The 26100-nt window shown below is 50.4% G+C and overlaps 1 protein-coding gene across 14 annotated transcripts in view; it reads left to right on the forward strand.

Moving 5' to 3' along the window:
* The window catches only part of Wnk2 (WNK lysine deficient protein kinase 2), a 113471-nt gene that overhangs the window by 41873 nt on the left and 45498 nt on the right, over positions 1–26100 (forward strand). For all 14 annotated transcript variants that reach the window (XM_085699469.2, XM_085699472.2, XM_085699475.2 and 11 more), the window contains exons 3-9: positions 1742–1914; positions 2979–3199; positions 9158–9315; positions 12422–12510; positions 13792–14011; positions 20955–21246; positions 24418–24617. In XM_085699469.2, coding sequence (XP_085555595.2) covers positions 1742–1914; positions 2979–3199; positions 9158–9315; positions 12422–12510; positions 13792–14011; positions 20955–21246; positions 24418–24617 — 1353 coding nt within the window. The remainder of the gene's footprint in view (positions 1–1741; positions 1915–2978; positions 3200–9157; positions 9316–12421; positions 12511–13791; positions 14012–20954; positions 21247–24417; positions 24618–26100) is intronic.

The raw sequence follows: 26100 nt of genomic DNA on the forward strand, positions 1-26100 counted from the left end.
GGATGTTTTATATATTAAGCAAGGCCAGCCCAGCTTTCAGAATTTATAAAAACTCCTTTCTAGATGGCTCCTTTTAAAGTAGAAGTTTGCTCTTGTATATGCTGTTCTGCTTCCTGGGTCTTCATGGGAAGAGCATTGATTGGATGTTTTTGAAGTCTCTGACCGTCTTTCTGATGCTGGCTGCAATAATGAGCTCTCTTGGCTGTTTGACTTTGTTGATGATGGCTGCTGTCTAGTCCCACTGATGAGCAAAGGGTCAGGCAAGGATCTGTGCTGTGGGGCAGGGGTCTGACTGAATGGGTACAGCTGCCATGTGGGGAATAATTTCTTAACACAGTGACCCTTGTCGTGACTCTATGGACAGCTGCTTCTGTTGGACTCTGATGACATTGTGGGGCCTTCCGAAAGGATCCTGGGGATCTTTGCTTATATTTCCTCTCAGCTCTGATCATCCCTGGTCTATCTCAAACCACCTGCTTCCTGTCTCCTGGAATTCCTCCAAGTTTCTGTGTTTAGTTGTTTTAACAGTTTCCTTTGAAAATAGAAACGCTTCTCTTCTCACACTCCTGTGACTCTGGGGTATGTGGCCGGGGAGGCAGGACTAGAAGGTGACTTTAGGCACCAATTAGGTGGAGCTGAGAAGGCCTCACTGTGCTTGTAGAGTAGGAGGAGTTCACCCTGAGGCCCATGGCCAGTGACATCTTATGAGATGAGCTTGGAAGCAAAGAGCAATCCTTAGGGGCTTGTGAGCTCTTTGGGTTTGTTTTGAGTGCCCCAAGGTGAGAATCCATGGATGGATTTGGGAAAGGGAAGGGCCAGGGTTTCGGTAAGTTGCGGGAGCTAATGATGCAGAGCTCACACACCTGATGAAAGTTTCAAGATAGCAATGAGGTTTGTTTTTGTTTTTTGTTTTCCCTTTAATCAGAGACAGGCTCTCACATAGCTCAGGCTAAGCTCCAGCTTGCTATGTAGCTGAAGATAACCTTGAACTTCTGATCTTGCCTCTAGCTTCCAAGTACTGTGTGGGCCACCAGGCCTCGTTCATTGAGTACTGCGGGTTAACAACAGGGCTTTGTGCGTGGCAGGCAAGCACTGTGCGCACTGAGCTCCATCCTAGACCACAATGATATGTGTTTACTGCTCTGTTATAAACTTTGGGACAGCAGATTAGTTCTGATGCCTTGGCCAGGCACCGTGGCCCAAGGCCAGGTGGAGTGTGTTTCTTCCTGCTCCAAGGGCCTGGCTGCCTGCTCTCAGGATTGGCTTTGCCAAGTCGGTTCTCCATCATCTTGGTGCTGGTCTCTGGCATGTGTCATCTCCGTTCACTGCGGTCTCCTCCCCCCACTGTGTATACTTTAGAAGCAAACTGATCTCTCATCCCTTTAAGAAGTACCCTGAGAGTGAGAGCAGAGGCCTCCGAGGTGTTTGGAAGGAAAAAGTGCAAAAGCTTGGCAGCATGGGTCGTGAGCCGCTTCTGGTTTCCTGGAGCGATCTCTAACGAAGGGGCCTCAGGCAGGGACTGAATCTGGGGTTGTGGAACTCTGGGGGCTAGCAGTGGTGTGTCACTTGTCACTGGGTAGAAAGGAAGGGTGGATTCTGCTACATGTCACTGCTGGGGGACACAATGCCTCTGAGGCTTCCACTGCTGCCCCCGACATCTTTTGCACTCTCCTGGTAGGAGGGAGAGTGGCAGCCAAGGCCCGTTACTCCACCCACCCAGTGCACCTGTCTCTGGCTCTAGGACCGGAAGCTCACCAAGCTTGAACGGCAGCGGTTCAAAGAGGAGGCAGAGATGCTGAAAGGCCTGCAGCACCCCAATATCGTGCGCTTCTATGACTTCTGGGAGTCCAGTGCCAAGGGCAAGCGATGTATCGTGCTGGTAACGGAGCTGATGACCTCGGGGACACTGAAGACGTAAGTGCTGCATGCGTGTGGGCTTTGGTAGCCGTGGGTCCAGAGCTACAACAACTAGAGTGGCAGAGGTGTTGGAACGCTTCGGCCAGTTTGGCTGTGTCTATGATCCAGTGTCCTTTCAGAGTATCTCTTTTGAGTGATATTCTTTCTCTGGGCCATGGGAAGCCTGTTCCCCCAAGTGAGAAGACACAAACTGAGTTGTCTTCCTGGCATTTGGCTCCCTTTGGTTTCTCGTGACAAATGAGATTGGTTCTCATGATCATATGACTGTTCCCACTCTCCCTTCCTGTGTGGGACACTGAAAGGCTGTTTACTTCCCAATGACATGGTTCTTTTGTCTGCTCTGTCTGGGACCTTATTTCTGGCCAATGTCTGTTTGCCTAGAGGCCAGCCTGGCACGTTCCAGTGTCCTGGAAGCATAATGCCGACGTTAAGGGCCAAACACAATACAGCAAGGGGTTGGGAACTAGGTGGCCATGTCAGTTTGTCATTCTTCCCTGATGTCTGTACTGTGGGGGTAGGGGATGTCCCCTCTGGCTGGCCATAGCTTGGGTTCCTCTGAATCGTTTTAACCCTGAGCCCCTAAGTAGGACCTTGATGTCCTCTGCTTCTGGGCAGCGTCACTCTCAATGTGAAGATTCAGTGAGGGAAATCCTAGTTCCCACCCTTACCTATCACTTCCTCCTGAGTGAAGCCAGGCTCGTCACACAGGTACCTGTAGCCTGGCCTTCTTGACCTTTGACTGTAGGTATTCCTCTGTCACTCATACTTTAGTCTAGGATCCTGCCACATTTGGTGGCTTCTTATCACATCCAGGAGATTAAGGTTGTGCTTGGCATGCATGGGTTTGGTAGCAAGGTCTCCAGTGCAAAGAGCCAGTGGAGGGCAGTGATCCTGGCTCAACTGCCTGTTCCAGGCCTGGATCCCGCTGAGACACCCTGGGTAGGGGAAGAGCTGTTGGCAGTCTTCCCTTTCCCTTCACAGTGTGTGGCTGGGCTCTGCCAGACGGGGGCTTCCCAGGGTAGCAGCAGTGAGCTGCACAGTGAGCTCTACCCTTCCCCCAGGTACCTGAAACGATTCAAGGTGATGAAGCCCAAGGTACTGAGAAGTTGGTGCCGGCAGATCCTGAAGGGCCTGCTGTTCCTGCATACAAGGACGCCCCCCATCATTCACCGAGACCTCAAGTGTGACAACATCTTCATCACTGGACCCACCGGCTCTGTGAAGATTGGTGACTTAGGCCTGGCCACCCTTAAAAGAGCATCATTTGCCAAAAGTGTGATAGGTGAGCCCGTTTCTTCTCCCTAGACCCAGAGGGGAACCACATGGCATTTGAGGAGCCACTTTTACCTGGTTTTGCTCAGGCCTGGTACAGACAGACTCTCTAAGCTGTCCCAGGATTCTGGTAACGCAGCCAGAGGACCTGCCTTGTGGGAAACACGCTTCCAGCTTGCCTGGAGATAACTGGCTCTATCTCCCACTGAGACCCCTTCTGTCAGACTCAAGGCCGGCATAGTCTCTGCACCATATTCCTGGCTGTGTTGGGTACAGCCAAGGGTGGTGGGCTAGATGCCAGCTTCAGAGCTGTGGTGGACACAGCGGCTGCTCAGGAGAAGGAAGTAGTATTGCCACAGAGGAATTACACTGCTTGTGGCAGGGGACCCTGGAGCTGTTCCCAGCAGTCAGGGAGAGGAGTACCCCGAGGCTGTGGGATGCAAAGAAATGACAACTTAGTATGTCTCAGCAGAAAGATGAATCAGAGGCCCAGCATGGTGTCTACATGGTGTTAGAAGGTGGTGCTGAGAGTTTGGATCCTTGGCTCCAGGCCTCTCCTCCTCTGAGAGATATCCCTGACCAACTTTTGGGGGGATGGTGCTCTCAGTCCTGAGGATAATAGTCTATAGCTGTGTGCAAGAATAAGGGGGTCTGAATCATGTGTCCCCAACTTTGAAGTGACTAGCCTGGCACTAGTATCTGCCAGATACTGGGGAGGGTTTCGTGGTCGTTAGAAAGAACATGTAGAGGGGCTGCAGTAACAATTGCTTTGGGACTCTTAACTTTCTTGAAATCAGGTGTGCTGATTACCATCAAGGCTGATTACCCACATGAACAGGATAAAGAGTGGTTGGCCTCAGGGCCCCATGAATAGTTTGGGGAGCTAAGGTGGCCTTAGTTCTTGGAGAACTGCTTTATTTGCAGTAGTGTCTTTGGAATGTAATATTTAGGGTAGCTATCTGGGGAGTGGGCCTTTGGAACCTAGATCTCTGTTCTTCTTATCCTGGAAGAATAGAATGGTAGGGAGCTGGGACTGACCTAAGTCTCAGTTTCCTATCTGTGAAAATAGGTGGAACTAGGCTGTGAAGATAGCGGGTAAGAGCCCTTGAAGCATAATCATAAGGACGTGAGTTCAAATCCCCAGAACCTAGATTTGAAAAGTCAGGCATTGGGGCTGGAGAGATGGCGCAGCAGTTTAAGGGCACGTATTGCTCTTCTAGCGAACCCAAGTTTAGTTTCCAGCACCTGTACCAGGTGTCTCACAACCGTCTGTAACTATAGCTCCAGAGGCTTTGGCTTCTGTTAACACCCTTGCACACATGGCGTACACACACACAACTTAAAACAAATAGTATATGCATTTTAATCCAGACATGGTTACATGTACGTCTATAACCCTAGCACTTCAGTGTTATGAGAGGATTGCTGGGACTTTCTGGCCACCAGCCTTGCTCCAGATTCAGTGAGAGATCCCGTCTCAAGGGACTAGGTGGGGACTGATAGGGTAGGACACCAGACATCATCTTACTCGTGTGTGTATACATACACCATACATATACACCACACACACGCACACACGTACGCACACTGGAGACTGATAGGATAGCACAGCAGACATCATCTTACTCTTGTGTGTATACATACACCATACACATACACCTACACCACACACACCACGCATGCACGTACACACGTGTACACACTAGACACATACACCACACACGTGCACATGCACGCACGCACACATGTATGCACACTGGAGAATGATAGGGTAGGACATAAGATATCGTCTTTTGTGTGTATCCATACACACCACACACACACATGCATGTGCGCGCATGTAAGCTTCCCTTCACATACAAAGAGAAATGGGTGGGGCTCAGGGCTGTGGGGGTGTTAACCCTGACTCTAAGCTCTGGTGAGTTTCTAGTCAGGTTTCGTTTTGCCTTGGATGTGACTCTTGATTGCAGGCCTTGGACTCTGACAGGTTATGGGAGGCCCCCTCAAGGTCACCCACCTCAGAAGTAAACGTTCAGAGCAAGATTCGCTCCATGTGAGGAAGCTGAGTCCCCATGTCCCTGTGAGCTCTTTGCTTTTTGGGAAACAAGGCTTCCTTCCCGTTCTTGGGTGATAAGAATGAATTGAGATGAAGGCCAGGTATTTCTGGCAGGACCAGGAAGGTGCCTCATGAGTACGCGACTGTGTGGGATGTCCCTTGTCACCCTGGCTTTTGCTTATCGAAGTCCAGGAAGTTAGAGAAGTTAGGATCAGGAGTGTGCTCAGATGCTTCTGTGGGGCAGGGGGAAGCGAGGCTTACTTAAGGGGATTCCCATGGCCACTGGCTGGAGAGTCCTGTTCCCCACAAGTGCCAGCATCTGGGCAGGCTGAGGCCAGGTGGGGGCTCCCCCAGGCTTGTTACCCAGGTATCCCCAGGTTCTGCGATGGAGCTTCTCCTTGGACCTGTTAGAAGGAGATGAATGCTGGTTCTCCGGTCACTTTCTCCCCTTATGTAATCTAGGGTGCCAGCCCATGGGATGGTGCTGTCCAAATTTAGAGTAGGCCGGACTCAGTGAACTCAATTCGGAAACCTCTTCACAGACATGCCTAGAGTTTATCTCGGGTATGTGTATGTGTGTGTGTCACCCAGGAGCCGTTGGTGCTGCGGACCTGTTTCTGCTGCAGGCCCTTGGTTTTTCCCCTGAGTGCTCAGGTTGGGGCCAGTGGCTGCCTGCTGCTCTAGGAACGCTGTGTATGTGTCCCTAAGCCCAGGTGCCATCCTCAGTTTAGGACTGCGATTACCTCAGGCTACTATTGTCTTTATTTTGTGTTTTTTAAATATATATTTTTAAAAAGCCAGACCTGGTTACATAGACATCTGTGAACCCAGCACTGCAGGCTACATGGGCTCACACCCTCACAGTGCATTTCTTGCTGCTTTGGTGGGGCTGGAGATCCCTGTGGTCCCTTTGCATGGTCTGAGAATGAAGCAGATACAGTAGTGCCTGTGTTATGTCCCAGGCAGAGCCCTGGTGCTGCAGAGGTGTTTGACCCACAGGGGCCTTCTTGTGGTGGTAGGGAGGAGGAACTGACTGAGACCTTGTTTTGCCGATCTCTGAAGTAGTGGAGCCAGGTGAAGGCCTAGGTATTCCATCCTGGAGACCAGGGCTCAGGCCTCTGTGGGGAGCACACCCTGGTCCTGACCTCTGGGAAGTTTCCAAACAGGTTTTGTAAATTTGCCCTCAAACGGTGACATGGGAAAGAGGCTAAGGCGAACTGAGGATAGTCATTCTCAAAGGAGCCTCAGGCCATTCTGGATGGGCATGGCCTTCCAGGTGGAGAGTAGGGAGACCAGGTACCATGTGGATGTAACAGTAAGTACTTATGAGTTCCAGGCAGTGTAGGATCCCCCGAAGAGATGGGAGATGGATTTTGCCTGCCCACTGAGGAGAGATGGGTAAGGGGCAATTGTTAATTTGCTCTTATTATAGAAGAAAACCAAGAAGATAAAGGAAATCTAGGAAATAGAGCTTTTGAGTCCCATGAAGGGAATACTTTGTCTTTCATTACAGACTCAGGGTACAATTCTTCTGGGTTATAGGGCTATTACAGTGTTACACTTCAGTGGGTCCCTACCTGCTCCTCCACTGCCAGGCTTCAGCCGTTCTTCATGGCAGAGATGCCATGAAGCCACAGCTGAAGTCACTTCTCTATTGGAAAGGGGAAGGTGGTCAGGGGCTGTACCCACAGGGGTGTTGCCTGACTCTGGCTTGAGGAGCTTGGAGAACAGGGGTGTAGGAAAGTTCCCTAGCATCTGACAAAACAGCTGGGCCTGGGGGAGGGGGTGGGGACTGCCACAAACATCTCCGGGGACCAGGGGATTCCTGGCAGATGTGCAAGGCAGCCTTGGGCTGAGGGTGAGGTAGGTTCTCTGCAGCTGTGAACGTGAAATGGGTGGGTGGGTGGGACAGACACCTGGACAGTCGCAGGTGTGTATGTGCATGGACACACGTACTTGTTATTCCTAAAATTCAGATCTAATTAGTGAGAGGAAAAGGAACAATGAGTCAAATGCACCAATGTCCAGGAATTATTGGGGCCTCTTGTCCTGGATCAGGGCTAGTTCCAGCTCAACCCAGTTCCCAGAGCCAGGCTGTCTGAGGTCCTTGGTTCTTGCTGGTCCCTACAGAGTTGAAGCCCAGGGATACTGCTCTCTCTTCACCCTGATGCCATGTGGCCAGCTAATGAGTAACTTCTTCTCTGCTAGAAGAGTTGGGGTCCCTGCATGTGCTAAGAAATGGTTGGCCGAGCTCCAAGTCCTGGGAGCCTGGCTTTTGTCACAGTCCTCTCTAGGGCCCAGGACACACTCCTGAAGTCTCTTTGTTGGCCCCTCTAGCAGGAAAAGGCTTTGTGGTTTCTCCCTTGTTATCACAGGACAGCTTGTCCCACACAGTCTCTGGCAGAGGCATCACAGGGTGACATTATAGGCAGTAGAGGTGGCCCTGGGGAGGGAGACCTTCCTTCCTGCAACTTGGGGTTTCCGGCCAAGTCGGTTTCCTTGTTCAGTGTGTTCCAGCTGTCACCATGGTGGACCCTCCTCAGTGGTCACTGTGCTCAAGGCTTATTAACCCCTCAGGATGTGCTGGGGTCCCAAAGACGTATGAAGGGGTAGGGAGGGCCTGGGCTCTGATCCATTTGTAGGCTACCCCTGTCTGGGACTGCTCTGTCTTGCATTTTGTGGCCTTAGAAGTACATTCACTACCCTATGACAAGGGATGTAACGAAACTTAAAAATATTAAAAATTAGCAGTGCCAAAGACTTTGAAGAGACAAGAGGATCCAAGTTCTCAGCACAAGATCTCATCTTGGTCTCTGTCATTTCTGATGGATTTTTTCTACATTTCTTTGTTCTTTTACATAAACCCAAACATGTAGTTTTTAGTTAGACTCACAATGCATATTAAACTGAAATAATGGGCAAGAGACCCCAACATGGGACTGCTTAGAGGTTCAAGCGCTTGCCACCTAAACTTGAAAACTGAAATTCAGGTCTCTAGCACTTACCTGACAGTGACAGGCAGGTAGAGTGGCAACCTGTCTGTAATCCCATTAGCTTCGAGGCAGAGATGGGATCCTCAGAGCGTGGAGGCTAGCCGGACTAGCTGAATTTTAATGAAAAGGTTTTGAAACAAATACTTGGTTACTGTCTATCTCTGGGTCCACGGGCTAACTAGTCTAGCTTACTCAGCTCCAGAGGAGTGAGAGACCCTGACTCAAAGGAAAAGGAGAAAAGCAGATGCAGGAGATTGCACCTGAGGAATGACATCATGAGATTATCCTCTGGGTTCCCCATACATGTACATACATGCTCACGACAGGCATCCTTTCACTTTCCTTGTGTTGGATGTGTTGCAAGTAGTCCTTATCTCAGCATCTCTGTGGGATGTGTCAGGTGGATGCCATTTGCTCATTGTCAAAGTGATAGTTGCACGCCACATTTATTATTAGTTAGACCCAGAAAACCCAGTCATTCCCCTCTCGAGGGATCCTCAGGGCCTTCCTGGGTGTTTACAGTTAGAGGCAGCTTTGGGGTAACCAAAAGTTTTTGCCATCTCTGGATGGGAGGTTTTGAGAAGTGGCTGATGCTGACCTGTTTTCAGAGATACAACCTCCACACACAAGCCAGGGTGTGCTCAAAGAGTAGGTATCCCCCACCCCCCCACCCCAGAAAGCTGTTTTCTAACCCTGTGGCTTGAAACGGCACCGAAAGCTGGTGGCTGGCCTTAGCCACACTATGGTGAGGTTTTGGACACTTCAGTTTGTCGAGAACATCTCCTTGAATCGTTGGGGGCTGTCAACCTTTTTGGTGTCCTGAATGTGCCACAGGACAGATGAGGTGGAGGAGGCAGGGAGCATCTGTGTGACCATGGGATCTGATCAGTAATCGTTGTGTCTGCTGCTCCTGATGCAGGTACTCCTGAGTTCATGGCGCCTGAAATGTACGAGGAGCACTACGACGAGTCGGTCGATGTCTACGCCTTTGGGATGTGCATGCTGGAGATGGCCACCTCAGAGTACCCCTATTCGGAGTGCCAGAACGCCGCCCAGATCTATCGCAAGGTCACCTGTGTGAGTCCACTCAGCCACCTTGTTAGTAAGGACACAGCCTTGGTTAGCCCTTTGGGCAGTTGTGGAAGGAAAAGGGTGAGCATGGGTACCTTACAGCGGGGACCCCAGGCTTGCCTGGGCGGGAACTCCAGCGAAAGGATGGCACTGCGGGTGGAGCTTAGCCCTGGAGGCTGCTACCTGCGTGGAACCGGGAGACCCAGGAAGAAGAAAACTGAGGCTTGAGAGCCCGTCGCTCTGCTGAGGCCTCCGTTCAGGAAGTGAGCCCCATCTTCTTTATCTTAGAATCCCAGTTTGTTTTCCTTTTTTGCCAAACCACCGTCTCAGCCAAGCGCGTCTCTGGGCAGCTGTCAGCACCGGGCAGCCTGGGACCTCAATCCCTGTTCTGCTGTCACTGTGATTTCTGAGTTGATTTGAAGGCTTCAGCTGTGCAAACAGATTGGGCTGTCCTTTCTCTCTCTGGTGACCCTTATGCTGGTGGAACAAATACAGCCTCTGAGGTGGAGCAGCTGGGTCAGGGCTCTGCTGTGCTGGTTCTCGTGGTGTGGCATCTCTGTGCTCCTAGAGAGGCCAGCAGGCCCTCAGGGTATGCGCTGACCTTGCTTGTTGTGATCCCTAGTCCTTCCTGCATCCTCCTCAAGCAACACAGGGGGACCTCATGCTCTGTCTCCTACTCCAGGTGCCTGTGTGGCAGAGGTTACTTCTGCAGGTGTGTGTGGAGCCATGCGTAGCCTAGGCACCCTTGTAGCTCCATCCTGGGCCCAGCCACCTTAATGAGCCCTTTTGCAGATGGTAGGCAACTCTTACCTTTTGCTGTTAGATCCAGCTTAAGTCACTTAGCTGCCTTGAGCCTCCCCTGTGTGCACTATAGATAGGTGGTGACAGGCAGGAGTTCTTGGCTAGTGCCCTGGCCCAGAAGCCCACACAGGTATAAAGTTACTCCAGGGAGCAGGGGCTGTCTGCCAAGCAGGGTGTTGAAGGCCTGAGAGATCTTGGTGGTATTTGTGTGGCATATGGGAAAGGAACCTTGGGCTTCAGGCTTGTCCTGTACACAGTAGGTGGCGGTTTGTCCTCTGGCCTGGGGACAGGAAGGGGCATCTTAGGCAGAAAACTGGACATGGCCCTCATTCTGGATAGCAGACAGCACAAAGCTGGTCCTTCTGGGCTTCTTTACTCTTGTCTGCCCCAAATGGGGACTTCAACAGCCAGGTTCAGAAGAGTATTTCTCTCCTTTCTTCTCATCCCCTTCGCTCTCCCTCCCCTCTTCCCCTCTTCCCTTCCTTCTTTCTGTTTCATATTTTCCAGATAAAGCAAAAAGGGCAGGGATTTTAAAGGCTGAATCTTGCTGAAGGATGAAGCTTGGGAGGGTTGAAGCTTTCAGTGCATTTTAATTTTTGTAATTAGTTGATTCCTTTCCCCTGCAACTGAGCAGATTGTAAATGAACCCTGCTAGCTCCAGCTTCTGATATAGGAGATATCTGTGCTCTCTAAGTGGCCAATGGTTCCCTCTCCCTCGCAAATCTCTTCCTGGCCTGTGGCCAGAAGCAGTGGCCATAAACAGTCTTCTTGACTCCCTGGGGAGGGGCTGGTGTAGAGAAGAAACCCAGGTATGGATTGAAAGGCCTGACTCTGTAGAAAGTGTGGAATCTACTGTAACTAAGGTTCTTCACCAGGAGGGATAGCTTGTATGGTAGGGCCTGGGGGCTCTGCTCCAGAGGCTCTGCAGCCAAGCCAAGGGACAGTTTTGTAGATGCTCACTGCTGTATCTGAAGCATCAGCTTTGGCATCTACAGGGCAGGCAGGTGAAGGCTGTGCTGTGTGTTTTTGCCAGATGGTGATCCTAGTGACAACATGGATGGGGGGGTCTTGGCCTGAGTTTGAGCTGGGGATACTTTACACCCCCAAGATGTCCTCTATTCAGACAGGAGTAGGAGGAACAGTGGCTACTGGCCTTGTGCTGAAGGGAAGAGCTTAGAGGGTCACAAGGCTTTTTCCCCATTCTGCTTTCAAGCCTAGGGCTTGAGTGTGTTGCATCTACAGGCCTGGAGTTTCTCCCTCACTCCTCTGTGTGTGTTCATCTATGCAGGCCTGTGTGGTTCCAGAAGTTATCAATGTGTCTTCCTCAATTGACTCTCCACATTATTTTTGAGACAGGGTCTCTTGCTGAACCTAGATCTGAGGACTGGTTGGCCCATGAGTTCCCGGGATCTGCCTCTCTCTGCCTCTGCCAGTGCTGGGGTTATAGGCATGTGCCACCATGCCTGACTTTTCCTTGAGTCCTGGGCATCTGAACTCATGTGCTTCCCCAACAATCCTTTACTGCCTAAGCCATCATCTGTCTCCAAGCACGTCTCAGTTTCCTTCACTGCTGCCCATCCTGTCTTATGGGGGCTTGCTTTTATATGTAGGATGTGCCAACCTGCACCTCATTAGTGTCACCAATTCTGAAGGGAAGGGAACAGAACTGTGTGTCTGTCTGTCTCTCTGCTCCATGCCCAATAGCTCCCATTGCCCTGCCTTCTCTTCTGTGAGGTTTCCATCTCTAGTTGGCCTTTTGTATCTATAATTTCTGCTTGTCACCAGCTGTTTGGTTTTTTCATCTACCGCACAGCTGCTATGAGTTTTACCCCTACCCCTTGTCTCCAGCTTGCAGAATGCTCTCATTTCTGTCGGCTTGTTTTTCTGCTGTGTGAGGAGTTAGTGTCTTCTTGCATCCTAGCATTTCTAGTAGTTTACTTTTGATCATAACACACTGTACCATTACAGCATCCCTGCACTGTGTGAGCTGTAGGAATAGCTCAGCCTGAAGATCCTTGATGTCTCTTTGCCAAGATCTGTGGTGCTGACTAGGTATTCATCTTGGTTTTAAGCAAAAGCTTGAGGAGACTGTAGACATAGGAGCTCTTTATCACTCTTTCCTTTCCAGGACTCTGCCTCCTAGCCTCCTCAGTTTCCCTGAACATAGCTCTACCCTCAACCCAGTGAGGCCCCAGGCTCTACTGGGTCTCAGGACTCAGGCTGAGAAGTGCCCTGGGTAGCAAGCTGAGCCAGGGAAGACACTGGTTCCTCCAGCTCTGGGTCGTGCCAGATAACTCTGCTCTGTTCTCAGGGCATCAAGCCAGCCAGCTTCGAGAAGGTGCATGATCCTGAGATCAAGGAGATCATTGGCGAGTGCATCTGCAAGAACAAAGAGGAAAGGTGAGCTCCAGCACCGTGGGCTCGGGGGTTCTCCAGCTGACGTTTTGGGCCACATTCTCTGTGCAAACTTCCCAGGTCAGGCAGGCTGACTCAAGCTATGTGACACCGAGCTTGAGAGTTACTGTGAGCTGTGTAGCACTCACATCCTTTCCTGACTCCTGAAATAGGCTCCTAACCCAGCCTCAAGTGCTGAGGCATCCAGACCTTTACTCTGTCCTTTGCTTTCTCTCTAGTCCCCATGTCCCCTTAAGAAACATCTCCATACTCAGGTTCCTCATGAGCCTCAGCCCCATCAGCCCTTCTGAACAGCAGGCTGCACATGGGAGTGTACTTGTTCCAACTGTCTCTCGGGCTGCAGATTTCGCCTCTGGACTCCCCCCCCCCCGCCCCCAGTTGTTCTACAAACCCAATTCCTCTTTAGAACAGGATTGGCCTTCCCAGCTGGACAGCCAGGAAGCTAGGGTTGCCTTTTAGCCTTCTTAGCCCTCAAAACAATCTGGGATGGACTCACCCATCCACATGACCTTCTCAGAGGTTGGTAGGGATGGGTAGCTGGTGTTCGTTGCCATCAACACGATGCCCAGAGGAAGCCAGATTTATGCATTTCTACGGGAGAAAAGTCCAGACACAGTGGTTAGGGACGTGTGTTTAGGAGGCATGACTTTCTGGACCTGGAAGTGATTGTGTAGCAACACCTAGCTGCCAGATGACCTAGCTCCCTGGGTGAAGCCTCCCATGGCTGGGTTCTGGCTCCAAACCCCTAGGTCTAGGAAGTCCTTACTTATCTCTGTCTGCTGCCCCTCTTCTTCCACACCCCTTCCTCCCTATTGACCTCGCTGCTGCAATGAGGTCCAGGGACCCTGGATTCTTTGTGTGTGGAGGATTCTACTTCCTCTCATTTACCCTGAGTCAGGAGTCTCTGATGAGGATTGAACACTCACCCGTACCTCAGCAGGATCCATTTCTAGCTTAGCAGGTGGCCTGGCACAGAGTGTGACTTCTTTTTATAATGGGTGGGAGGACTATCTTAAAACATGATTGCAACAAGAAACAAAAGCATATCAGATCCTAATTTCTCAGCATCTCCTGGGGATTACGGAATGCTCATGTGCACACCTGTGTCCTACCCCAGGGGGCAAAGGCTGCCCACCAGGATTGAAGTGGAAGAATTTCATAGCATAACCTGCTCAGTGTGCTGGGTGCTGACCTGATATTGTACTTGTAGATGGGTGTGGAAGCCCCTTGTCCCTGAGCCCTGCCTGGGAGTCACTTTCTCTCCAGGTATGAGATCAAGGACCTGCTGAGCCATGCCTTCTTCGCGGAAGACACGGGCGTCCGGGTGGAACTTGCAGAGGAGGACCATGGCAGGAAGTCTACCATCGCCCTGCGACTTTGGGTGGAAGACCCCAAGAAGCTAAAGGGAAAGCCCAAAGACAATGGAGCCATAGAGTTTACCTTTGACTTGGAGAAGGAGACCCCCGATGAGGTGGCCCAAGAAATGGTAAGGTGCATATAAAGGGGCTCAAGATAACCGTGGGCGAGTTTGGGATAAAACAAATTGGAAAAAAAAATCACAAATCAATTGCTTTTCCAGAAGGGCATGTGCTCCCAGAGGAATGGCCAGCATGCATGGAAGGGTTGGGGGCAGTCCTGAGAAAGGGTTTGGGGTCCCTGTGGTGCGGTCAGGTGTGTATGTGTACAGTGGCAGGAAGGCTAAGGCTCTCCACTGCACAGGCCCTGGGAAACAAGATGAGCATCTGGGACACAGTCCAGGGAAGATGTCTGATGCAGAGGGGGGAGGGTGACAGGCCCTGATTGCCTTGACCAAACTCTGCCAATTTGCTCCAGGACTACAGCTTTGAACATGGGGTTTGTCCCTCCTGCTTTGGAGATATTCTTATTTTGTTTGGGGTTTTGGTACTTTAACGCCTCAAGGGGTGATGGGAGAGCACAGGTGTGTCCCAATGCCTGTCTGTGGGTGAGGAGGGGAGACCCCTTTATTGCTTGGGATGTCAGACTGGGCCTCAGGGAGGGACATTGAGCCTGGTAGGGTACCAGGGAAGGAAGAAGGAACAAAACAGCCCTTATAGGGCAAGGAGTGGCTCCGGCCCAGGCTCTGTAGCATTACTGCGGTACCCTAACATCTAAAGAGGTGAGTGGCCAGGTCATAGGGATTTCTAGGGCCTGGATGCCAGACTAGATTATTCTACTCAGTTCTCTGGGCCAGCAGCATCCAACATGGTAGACATGACGCACAATTACCTTCTAAGATTTAGGTGGTTTAAAATTAAATTGCGGTTTAAACTATGGTCTCATCGGCCACATTTCAAGTGTTTAATACCACACAAGATGGGTGACTCTCCAACAATGTGGGACATTTTCATTATAAACTTGTGCCACTGATGTGCTGCTCTGTGTCTGAGGGAAGTCAGAGAGAGAGAGAGAGAGAGAGAGAGAAAGAAAGAGAAAGCAGCAAAACCACTCCACAGGGAAGAGGAGTCCAGAAAGGCCTCCAGGCTGCAGTGAAGGAGGTGGCAAATAGAAGTCAGGATGCCAGTAATATCCAGAGGGAAGACAGCAGGCATGAACCAGAAGCCTGACAATGCTGTCGCAGAGGTGGTGTTCTTTAAAGTTATTTTAAAATAAGATTTTTTTCTTTCTTTTTTTTTTTTTTTTGATTGTACTGGGGACTGAACATAGAGCCACTCTACCTCTAAAGTGTATTTCAGCCCCCCACTTTTACTTTTATACCCCCCCACATTCCCCCCTAGGGTTCTCCCCAACTCCTCGCTAAGGTTTGAACCCAGGGCCTTAGACTCCAGTTAGGCAAGTGTTCTACTACAGCGCCAGGCTGTCTTTTGACATTTTATTTTGAAACCCTTCTCACTAGATTGCCTAGGCTGACCTTGAACTCACTCTATCCCAGACAGGCCTTGAATTTTTGATCCATTTGTCTCAAGTCCCCCAAGCAACTGGGATTATAGGCTTGCCCCACTATGCCCAGCTCCTAAATGAGCTTTCTACTGAACAGAGCACATCTGTTGAAAACTTAAGTCTCGAGTCACAGAATGATGGGTTCCTTGTTTCTCCTGTCAAGAGAAGTGGGCACGTCCCTGTGAGGCTGGTTTCCTTGGAATGTGTGAGTGCTCAGAGTCAGAAGAGAGGGGCTCCATGGGCCTTGTGTCCACTCTGCCTTAAGACTTCATTTCTACAACAAGTGGCCCAGAGTACATGATGGGTTTAGCTTTTGCACAGAAGTCAATGCAGGATGGAGAAGTGGCCTGACAGCAGGGCCTCGGCCTCCGTGACTCCAAGGGAGCTGGGGTGGAAAGGAGACACTCAGGATGAGCTGAGGTCCTGCTGCCACAGCTGCAGGCTGGAGTGTTCCTGGTGAACCCTCTCTGTGTGGCCTTCTGAAGTACAGCTGAGTGCAGGGTCTCACTTCCAGCTTCTGGAGGGAAGACAGACCTCCAGGGCTGCCAGTGTGCTATAGGGCTGCATCTCCCCTGTGCAGCAACTGTGTGGTGTAGTGTAGTAAGGATGAGGATGGAGGTGACGTATTATTGCTGAGATGAAGTCTAGGCTGGCTTCTCTGGGGCAGGCTGTACCATCATCTCAAGATGCACAAAGCAGTCACCTGTGTGACCAGGCCGAGCCACTCTCCCAAAGCTCGCCTCCGATCCCATCCCAGGCAGAAAAGCTTCTGCTGTGAACACATCTCACAGGACTCTTTAGCTCCGTGCTTCTTGGGGGTCTTCCGTGGCTCACAGTGGTAGCCAGTAGTAGCTAGATATGGTACACTTGTGTTTTTCCAATTCAGTCGTCAAGAGTGACTGTATACACTCAGCCGGCTTCCGGCACACGTTTCGATTCACTGATGTTAATGGCTGTCTTTCCATGCTTTTTACTGAGAACAGTAAGCCTCGTGTGAAGTGGCATGCCCCCTACAGACTGTGGCAGCTGGAGTTGAAGTGTCAGCCACTTGCTGAGAGCATACTGTTGGACACTGTGCTGGTCCTTGATACTGGCCTGGGAATGATAGACGTGGGAAGGAGGATTGGAGGGAGAGTCTCCTGTGTGTGTCAAAGGAAGAAATCCTGGGGAAATCACACTGTGCTGGCCTTGCAAGGAATGTCTGTTGGGGCTACTAGAGTAAGAATGGGACATTCTTACGCAATTGGACATTGTGGTTTTAATATAACAGAGTCTCTTCAGGTAAAATAACATGCTTGCCTTCACAAGTGAGGCCAGGGCTGCATTACAAATGTGCTTCTGCTTGCTCTGAACTGGGCCATGCAGGGCTTGAGGTATTTGGGAGCTGAGCCTTGGGACCATGGGCTACAGAATAGCTACAATGTGATAAGGGCTGTTGAAGCTTAGTGTGATTGATTCCAGCATGGATGGTTCTTCCAGGATGATGCCCAGGATCCCCAACAGGTAGATTCTGAGTGTCTGGGCTTCACCCAGACCTCAGCTTCTCATTTGTGTTCAGTTCCCTAGAAGACAGTGTCCTAAACCCAGGTAAACCCTGTGCACCCTGTCTGGATGCTGCTTCACTGCTTCCGAAGCAGTTGACACCCAAGGCTCTATCCTGTCTCTGCTTGTCATCAGGTGGAGGACAGGACTTCCCACAGGATAGAGCCACTATAGGTCAGTCACCTTAGCTGGTCTCTGCCTTTTGGCTGAAGTCCCAGGCTATGTTCCCGTATTAATTCCAGTTAAGTCCCTGGGCCCAGCACTCTCTTGTGAATCTTCTCCTCTCCCACACCTTATCTCCTTCTCCTGCCTTGAACTGTGTTTTCTTTCCATTATAAGGCATTGCATCTATAAAATGGGCATCCATGTAGAAAGGACATGACTTTTATCAACTTAAAGAATAATAATAAATGCCGGGTGGTGGTGGTGCAAACCTTTAATCCCAGCACTTGGGAGTCAGAGGCAGGTGGATCTCTGAGTTTGAGGCCAGCCTGGTCTACAGAACAGGTATCAAAACAACTGGGACTATACAGAGAAACCCTGTCTCAAAGAACCAAAATAATGTAATAGTAGTAGTAGTAGTAGTAGTAATAATAATAATAATAATAATAATAATAATAATAATAATAATAATAATAATAATAATAATAAACAGTGTGTATTCCCACTCTACCAAGCCTTGTTGCCACATGTGACAAATTGAAAGCTCTACATTCTCCCTGTGAGGGCTCTGTTTTGTGAACAGCCACACATGCCCCATCTCATAGCTCTGCCATGATCTTACTGGGCCTTAGGATGGGTCCTGGACTTTAGGAAACTTATCAAGGTTCCAACTTTGCCCTTCTTCCTTCTGTATATTTGGAATTCTAGGGTCATTACTGTCCAGGTCTCCAGACCCTTCCTGGGCCTAGGCCGCAGAGAGAGTCACCGGTTAGCAGCACATGAGTCTGGCAAAGATTGTAGACTCTGGAGGCTACATAGGTGTGAGGTGCCACAGGCACCCTAGAATCCAGATGAGACCTCCTGGAGCCACCCGGAGGGGATGAAGATGAAGATGGGTTGTAGGGTGGGGACGTAGGTCCGCATGGCAGAATGAGGTCAAGTATGGCAGGTTCTCTGGGGTACTGGGCTAGAGGCAGTTAGGCCATCCTGGGGGTGACGGAAGTGGTGCAGAAAATGGAAATAACTGTGGTGGTATGAGGGGGTGTTCTCTTTGCCAACTCTGGTCAGGTAGTCCTTGCCTGGTAGAGGCATGGAGCCTCAGAGCAAGCATCCTACAGAATGGCAGGAATAGCCAACTGTCTTTAATGTGAACTGAGGCTACCTGGGGCTTAACGGATGGCATGCTTCGCGCTCTAGCCACTTTTGTAGGCCTGCTCCAGGGATCAGCAACAGTTATTACACCTGCCTTGGGCCACTCACTCTGGCTCACAACTGACTTGGGTCATTCTAGCCTGTCCGGCCCTAGCTGCCTCACAGAGGTCTTTGTGGTCGGACTTGAAGTCCTTGGAAAGAGGCTGCTGCTGGTCCTAAGGACAGAAGACCCCCTCATCTGGTCTCCTCTGGGGTCTCATCTCTGAGGGTGTGGACTGTCCTATTGTTGGGAAGTTTTCCCACAAGATGGCGGCTGAACCACAGGCCCTGAGAGTAGGCGGATCCCACAGAGGATTCTGTGTCTGGCTGTCCCTCTTTGGACCCTTTTCTTGGCCACATACTCAGACTGCTTATGCCTCTGCTGGGGTCAGTGAGACTTTCACCTGGGACATTTTCATGGGGGAATCTCTCACAAGCACAGATGTCTTTTAAACTGCTTTGAGATGATCTGGACCAGCTCCCTGGGAGGACTCCCACCTCCACCACGTCCTGTTTGAGAGTGAGCTGCTGCTTAGCACCCGTCACCCCGAGTGCATTCCTGCCTGTTATTTCCTATGAAGCAGGGGTTTTCCTGCATTCAGAATCAAATGTCATCAGCACACCACCACTATCCCTTCCTCAGGATGCTCAGATCTTTGGTGTCCAAGCGTTGGGTCAGTAATCCGGGGCTCCTCAGCTCTTCAGTCCCTTACCTTCTGTGGCCTGACACTTGGGAAGAACTCAGATGCTCCTCTAGGGTAGGTGATACATCCTAGGAATCTCAGAGAAGGAGCCTCTTTGTCACTGCGGCCTGCCTGGGGGCTTATGCTTCTGTCCACTCTGTTGTGGAGGATACTTGCTCTGACAGTTCTATTTAGATGTTGGCAACCTCACAGCAGACTACCGCAGCCATAGTGCTCAGAGTGCCCCAGCCTCTACAGTCCTCAGTCTGGGGGGGACGGGGGGCTTAGGGCCTCTCAGGAGGCACAGTCAGGTGTCAGCCAGGGCTGGTGGCCCGTGTAGCAGAGTTCCCTGCTGGTGGGTCTCCAGAGAGAGCAACTCATAATGTGGCTTCACCCTGAGCAGTAATGCCTGAGAGAAAAGGGGTGTGGGAGGTGTAGGGACATGCAAAGAGACAGTCATGGAAAGAAAGAAATAGAAGGGGTGAGTGAGACCCTCCGTACCTCCCTACCTGATCCCAAAGGATAGATGTCCTTCTTGCTCCCACAGGTGGTGTGCAGACCGTGTGCTGGGATTTGCAGGAATGCCCTTTACAGCATCACTATGCTGCTGCTCATTCTGATGTTCCCATGTCCTGGATTTGCCCCAGTACCAGCTCCCATGCCACTTTGCACGTCCCTGTCCTTCCCTCAGCATGTCCAGGCAGTTGGCTCATCTTCCTTGACCTGCCCAGCCCTGAGCTACTGTGCCAGGAGCAACTCTGGTTTCCTGTGGCCTCTCAGGATTGTGGACGTTGTTACTGGGCCCTCAGGGTAGACACACTTGACGGGGATATGTTATCTGCATGTTCATACACAAGTGCCATCCATGTGCCTCTGGATTCATTCATGACTGTTTCACTGATATTGCGGGGGCCAAGCAGTACCATGGGTCTATTCCACATTCCGGCCTTCCTATGTGGGAGGAGCCTGGCTGTCTGACGCAGTCACCGCCCTCTGACTGTGCTGCCTATCACATGTGTTCTTTGTATTGCCCAGTTCCCACACTAGGACACCCCTGTATCCCTACCCTGCAGTGTTCCAGTCAAGAGCCACATAATCTCTTTTAAATTTTATTTGTTTTTCTTGTTGTGCATGGGAGTGCACACCCTTAGTCCCAGCTCTCAGGAAGCAGAGGCAGGTGGATCTCTGAGTTCAAGGTCAGCCTGGTCTACATAGCTAGGGATACACAGTGAAACCTTGTCTTTAAAAAAAAAATTTTTTTTAAAGATTTATTTTTAGTTTATGTGTGTAGGGGGTGGGGTGGTGGCAGTAGTCGTAATACACATATGTGTGCAGTGCCCCCAGAGTCCAGAAGAGGGTGGTGGATACCCTGGAGCTGGAATTTCTTGTGAGGTTGTGAACTCTGGTCTTCTTCATTGAGTTCTCTCTCTCTTGCACCCCCACTCAATCTCTCTAGAACTGAGGTCTTCATGAAGGGAAGGAACCCAATCCCGACTCTTCACCAGTCCCTGTCAGGCCCTATAGTTCAGCTAACAGAGCTTTAGTAGGGACCTGTGTCTCAGGAAGTGACTTTGCCACAGATATTCCCAGTGAGCTCACTGTTTCCTGGAGATCGTGGAATACTCTGCTGGTGGAGGGGGTTTAGGGTTTTGCCAGGCCCATATGTTCCCCATACTGCTTTCCAATGACCAAATGGGTCTTCTCTTCCCAGGTCAGGGTTTATGAGGTCAGTGAATATTTGCTGGGCATGAACCCCACAGCTGGAGCCTGTAAACTTCAAAGGCAGGTGTTGGGAGTCAGCACTCACGAGGGAACTGAGAATGGCGGTAGACAGTAGGGTAATCCTAGGCTTTAGGATGTGTACATGTGTGTAAGTGGTGCATGCAGGATGGCTGATCCCCAAGATGCTTAACCATGTGTCTACCTTTGCAGATTGATTCTGGATTTTTCCATGAGAGTGATGTGAAGATTGTGGCCAAGTCCATCCGTGACCGGGTAGCACTAATTCAGTGGCGGCGTGAGAGGATCTGGCCTGCGCTGCAGTCTCAGGAGCCAAAGGACTCAGGCAGCCCTGACAAGGCCAAGGGTCTACCAGCACCCCTGCAGGTCCAGGTGACCTACCATGCACAGAGTGGTCAGCCTGGACTGCCAGAACCGGAGGAACCTGAGGCTGACCAGCATCTCCTACCCCCTACCTTGCCAGCTAGCGTTACCTCCTTAGCCTGTGAGTACCTGGAATAGGGTCACCATGGCCAACTGTGTCCTTCCTTCCACCACAACCAGCAAAACCAACTTCAGGGCAACGTCAAACACAGTCCTTATCTTTTATTACAACACTCTGAGAAAGGCAGGTACCTGGTAAGCTCCTGCCTTAGTCTGGTGAGCCCTAGGCTGTTCTCGGGTAACTGGGTCTGTTGGTTTTAGCTATGGGTAGTCCCCTGAAGCTTTGGTCTCCTGTTCCAAGGTCACATCCTGCTAGCCACCTTGGTGCCAGGGCACATGGTGATCTTTTAAGGGGCATATCAAGGGGTAATAGGGCTAACAGATGGCCCCCAGTTGCTAGGACACATGGGTTCAGGTTCCTTGGCCAGCCCAGACTTTTCCCACTGCTGGCCCTGCAGGGCGTGGATGATTGTTTCAGGAAAAAGATTGGGTTTTCAGTACATTCCTCATTGACTCCTGACCAGAGGGGTTAAAGCTTGCTGGAGTCTGGCTTCTCAGGTCAGATGTCCATGACCTCGTAGGCTCTGAGGGAGCCATTTCCACCTCAGCTTCACATTGTCCGTCTGTGGACTGGCAACTGGTTCTCTATTCTCTGGCAGGATCAGTTCTGGCCTCATCAGGTCAAGTGAGGTACCATCACCCAGTCTTTGAAGTGGGTGGCTGTGTAATAGACTGAGTGGCGGCTGTCTTAACTAGGGTGCTTTTTACTGGGACTCTTAACTCTGCTAGTATCTTCTATAGGAACCTCTGAGACCATTTGTCCCTCTACAAAGCGTTGTTTTTCTTGAGGTAGATTGGATGCAGGCTTCACCGGAGGCCATCCTGAGGGGATCCAGGACTTTTTCAGGATAGGCGGTCAGTGTCCCGCTTGCCCTCCATGTTTGAAAACTTGCAATGAGCTGAGACAGGAGACATGGCTTTGCCCACTCTGTGAACCAGCCTGGAACAGATCAGGGCCCAGTGACCTGCCCAGGCCAATATTTGAGATTGTTCATGTGGAAAGACTGCAACCCTGTTTATTTAATATGCAGCCCCCTTCGTTCATGGCTCAAACAGCTTCCAAGACGACTACTTAGATGCAAATGAGCAGCCCTCACTTTGAAGTGCTTTGCCCACTATTTACTCCGTTCCAAGCTGAGCTCTGCATTTCATACCCAGTTTGGGATCTCTAAACAATGTCCCTCTTGTGGTCAGATGCTGAAGGTCGGGGTGACCCAATATGAGAAAATCCCACGGAGACAGAGAGAGAGAAGGCAATGAGTTCATGTTAGGTGTAGGACTTCTCTGCCGCCAGATCCCTTTCCTATGTGACCCAGGACACCCAAGGGCTAAGCACAGAAGCCATGGCTGGCCTCAGAGGGCTTTTGCTCACTTACTATATTTTCTTTAAAATAGATGGCTGGCACTTATCTTTCAGAATTCTAAACCCCTAAGGGTTTACAGGCAAGTCTCGTACCCTCCCAAAGGCAACAGATGCTGCAAGTCTTTTAACTGCCTTCCCGAGATGATCTGTGTGTATCATTCACATGTGGACACAAACACAGGCAGACAGATAGCATGTATGTACAGATGCATACCCAGTGTGCATACCCTTATATGCAGATAATCCACGCTTATAAAAACATACATAAATCACAAATCATACTGACACAGGTAGACATAAGTATATAGGCATTCACATACACAGGTGTGAATATGTGTTCACCTCCACACATGGAAATACAAATGTGGGCATACATGAATATACTTGCTAGGCGGTAGTGGCACACACCTTTAATCCCAGCACTCAGGAGGCAGAAGCAGGCAAATCTCTAAGTTTGAGACCAGCTTGGTCTTCAGAGCAAGTTCCAGGACAGCCAGGACTACACAGAGAAACACTGTCTCAAACAATAAAAAAAAAAGAATATACTCATCTATCCTTGCATATGTGATTTGAAGATAATATATATGAACACATACACTCACACCCTCATTCCCCTTTCTTCAGTCATGGATGGTACCCTCAAATGCCCTTCTGCACTTCCTGTCATCATTTTCTCACCTGGCTACAAGAGTTTGACCTTCCTGCAAGTGGCTGACCATTCTGTGCTTCATGGCTGATAAGGGCACCAGACAACACATTGCCTGAGCAGGACCTGCACTAAACAGGCGCGCACACACACACACACACACACACACACACACACACACACACACACACCTGTGTTGGGCGGTACCTTACCACATGAACTTTCAGTATTCTTCCATCAGCAGCCCCACCTAAGCTGAGCAGGTAGCTTCTACTGCCATAACACTTGTGTTGAGGACCCTGACAGCACAGCTAATGTGGGGGGCAGTAGCCCTCTCCAAAAATACAATTTTAATTAGACAAGTCATCTGTACAAATCACTTGCAATATTTAAAGTGTTGCACACATGGCGGGAGTTGGTGCCTCTTGAATCTTGTTAGCCTGAGTGTCACCTTCTTTTCTTCCCCACCTCCCTCTTCTACTCCCTTTTCTCCCCTCTCCCGTCCTGTCTAGGTAGAAATGGTCACTCTAATGAGCAGTTGGCTCATTAAAAACTAAAGCTGCTTGTCTAATTAGTTTTGCCCAATTAAACATCAGCATTCCTTATGTTTTCCTAGGTTAAAAACACTCTTTGGAAAAATTGGTAGTGCAGAGCCACAAGACTTACCCCTCACTTGGCTTAAATTATCAGTGGACAGAGTACTCACTCTGAAAGGCAACCCCTTGTGCAAATAGCTTGGTGTTTTGGTGGCAAATTGTAAAGGCTGTGGCATTTGGAATCTGGAAGCAGTGACCTCAAAGTGCTGTTTCAGATAGGTTTCCGGTTTTCATTCTTCACTGGCTGACTATGTGGGCAGGCTGTCTTGCCAAGTACCATCCTAGAAGGGCAGCCTCTGCACCTGCAAACCAGAGTGGGCAGGGAATGACAGGATTTGCTTCCAGTGGGCTAGCTAACCTTGCCTACCCCAGCATCAGGCCAGGGGCACAGGAGGCCTGAGACCTCATGCTGCTGCTGAGCAGGTAACGGTTTAAACAGTATTCATGAAAACAGCCCAGACCTAGTCTTGATGAAGGAATGAGGAACAAGCCATTCCGCTTGCCTGAAGCGCCAGGGAGACGGCATTTAGAGGTGTACACACTAACTTCTACTTCGGTCCTCCCCAGCGGACAGCACTTTCGACAGTGGCCAGGGCTCCACTGTGTACTCGGACTCCCAGAGCAGCCAGCAGAGCATGGTGCTCAGCTCCCTCATGGACACGACTCCAACCCCAGCCTCGTGTGTATGCAGCCCCCCTGTGAGTGAGGGGCCTGGCCTGACCCACAACCTGCCTGCACTAGGGGCTTTCCAGCAGCCGGCCGCTGTGGTAAGTTTGAGAGCCACCCCTGCTCCGTCCTCTTTGCCTCTTGTCTGGACTGTGCTGTTGTCGGGTTAGAGTGCCCTATAGTCAACTCCCGGCCACATTTCCCTTGGAGACCTAAAGATGCAGTTCGTCCTTGCTGGGAGCTGAAGAACTATAGGCTGAGGAGCCTTAGATGTGAAGAACTCCTGGATAGAGTGTGGAATATCTGGAAACAGACCTTAGGGTACCTATGGATTGGGGAACTGTGGTGGAACTAACCAGCCTTGTCCTGAGGTTGTCACCGATACCACACAGGTGCATGATGCTGGCACATTGGGGTCTTTCCTGGTCTATCCCAGAGATGACAGAAATGTATCGTTTGTGATAACGGAGCTTGGGAATTTATCTCTGTCCATTCACCTAGGGAATATCCAAGACCCCCTGGCATGTCTCCTTCAGGTAGCGGTAGCTGTTGAAAGTTGGGGATGAAAATGAGGTTGAAGCAGGGAGGCATTTTTAATATTTGCAGGGGGCAACAGAGGCTCAGGCTTTGAGGATGTCTGACAGGCAGTGTGTGAGATCTGGGAAGTGGATGATGGAGGAGAGATCAGGCAGGGCATTAATTCTGTTTTTTTTAATTATCTTTTTTTTTCTAAATTTATTTATTTGCTTATTATGTATACAGTATTCTTTCTTCAGTCCAGAAGAGGGCACCAGGCCCTATTACAGATGGTTGTGAGCCACCATGTGGTTGCCGGGAATTGAACTCAGGACCTTTGGAAGAGCAGGCAATGCTCTTAACTGCTAAGCCATCTCTCCAGGTTTATTCTGTTTTATGTTTGTGCCTGTGGTATATGCAGGTACACACACCCTTGCATGTACACGTGGAGGCCTGAGACCGATGTCCAGAGTCTATACCTTATTTTTTCAGACAGGGTCTCTCACTGAGCTTGGAGCTCACTGACTGGCCAGCAGGTCCTGCTGTCTCCCACCTCCCATCACTGAGCACAGGTGTACTCTGCCACCTGCCTTTTTACCTAGGTGCTGAGGATTCAAACTCAAGTCCTTGTGCTCCATGGCAAGCCCTGTCTGTGATTGTTGCCTTTTTTCTAAACATTGAAAAATGCTTGTTTCACAACCCAAGAGCTCAGCTTGAGAATTTGCCTGTGACCTGGGTGGTGGAGTTGGGTCCTCAGAGGGTGATTTAGACCCGCCTGGGTGGGTTCTGTCTTCCTGGGTCACTTGGAATCCCCCGCCTGGTAAGCTGGTAGCCCCTGTTGTCGCACAGTCTTGGACCATGGTGGCTTCTTGGCACAGACTGAAGCGAGTGCTGTGACCTCTGTCCTCTGCACACGCAGGCACTCTTCTTCCCCATGCCCACATCGGATTGAGCAGCTAGAAAGGCCCAACAGGCCTTTTGGAAAAGCAATTGACACTGTGGATCGTGTCTGCCTCTGCTTCTCTGAGCTCTGGGATTCACCGTGATACGCACATTTGCAATTTTATT

This window comes from Myodes glareolus, chromosome 14 (genome assembly GCF_982192425.1).
Source record: "Myodes glareolus chromosome 14, mMyoGla1.1, whole genome shotgun sequence".
In the NCBI taxonomy this organism is placed as follows: domain Eukaryota; kingdom Metazoa; phylum Chordata; class Mammalia; order Rodentia; family Cricetidae; genus Myodes; species Myodes glareolus.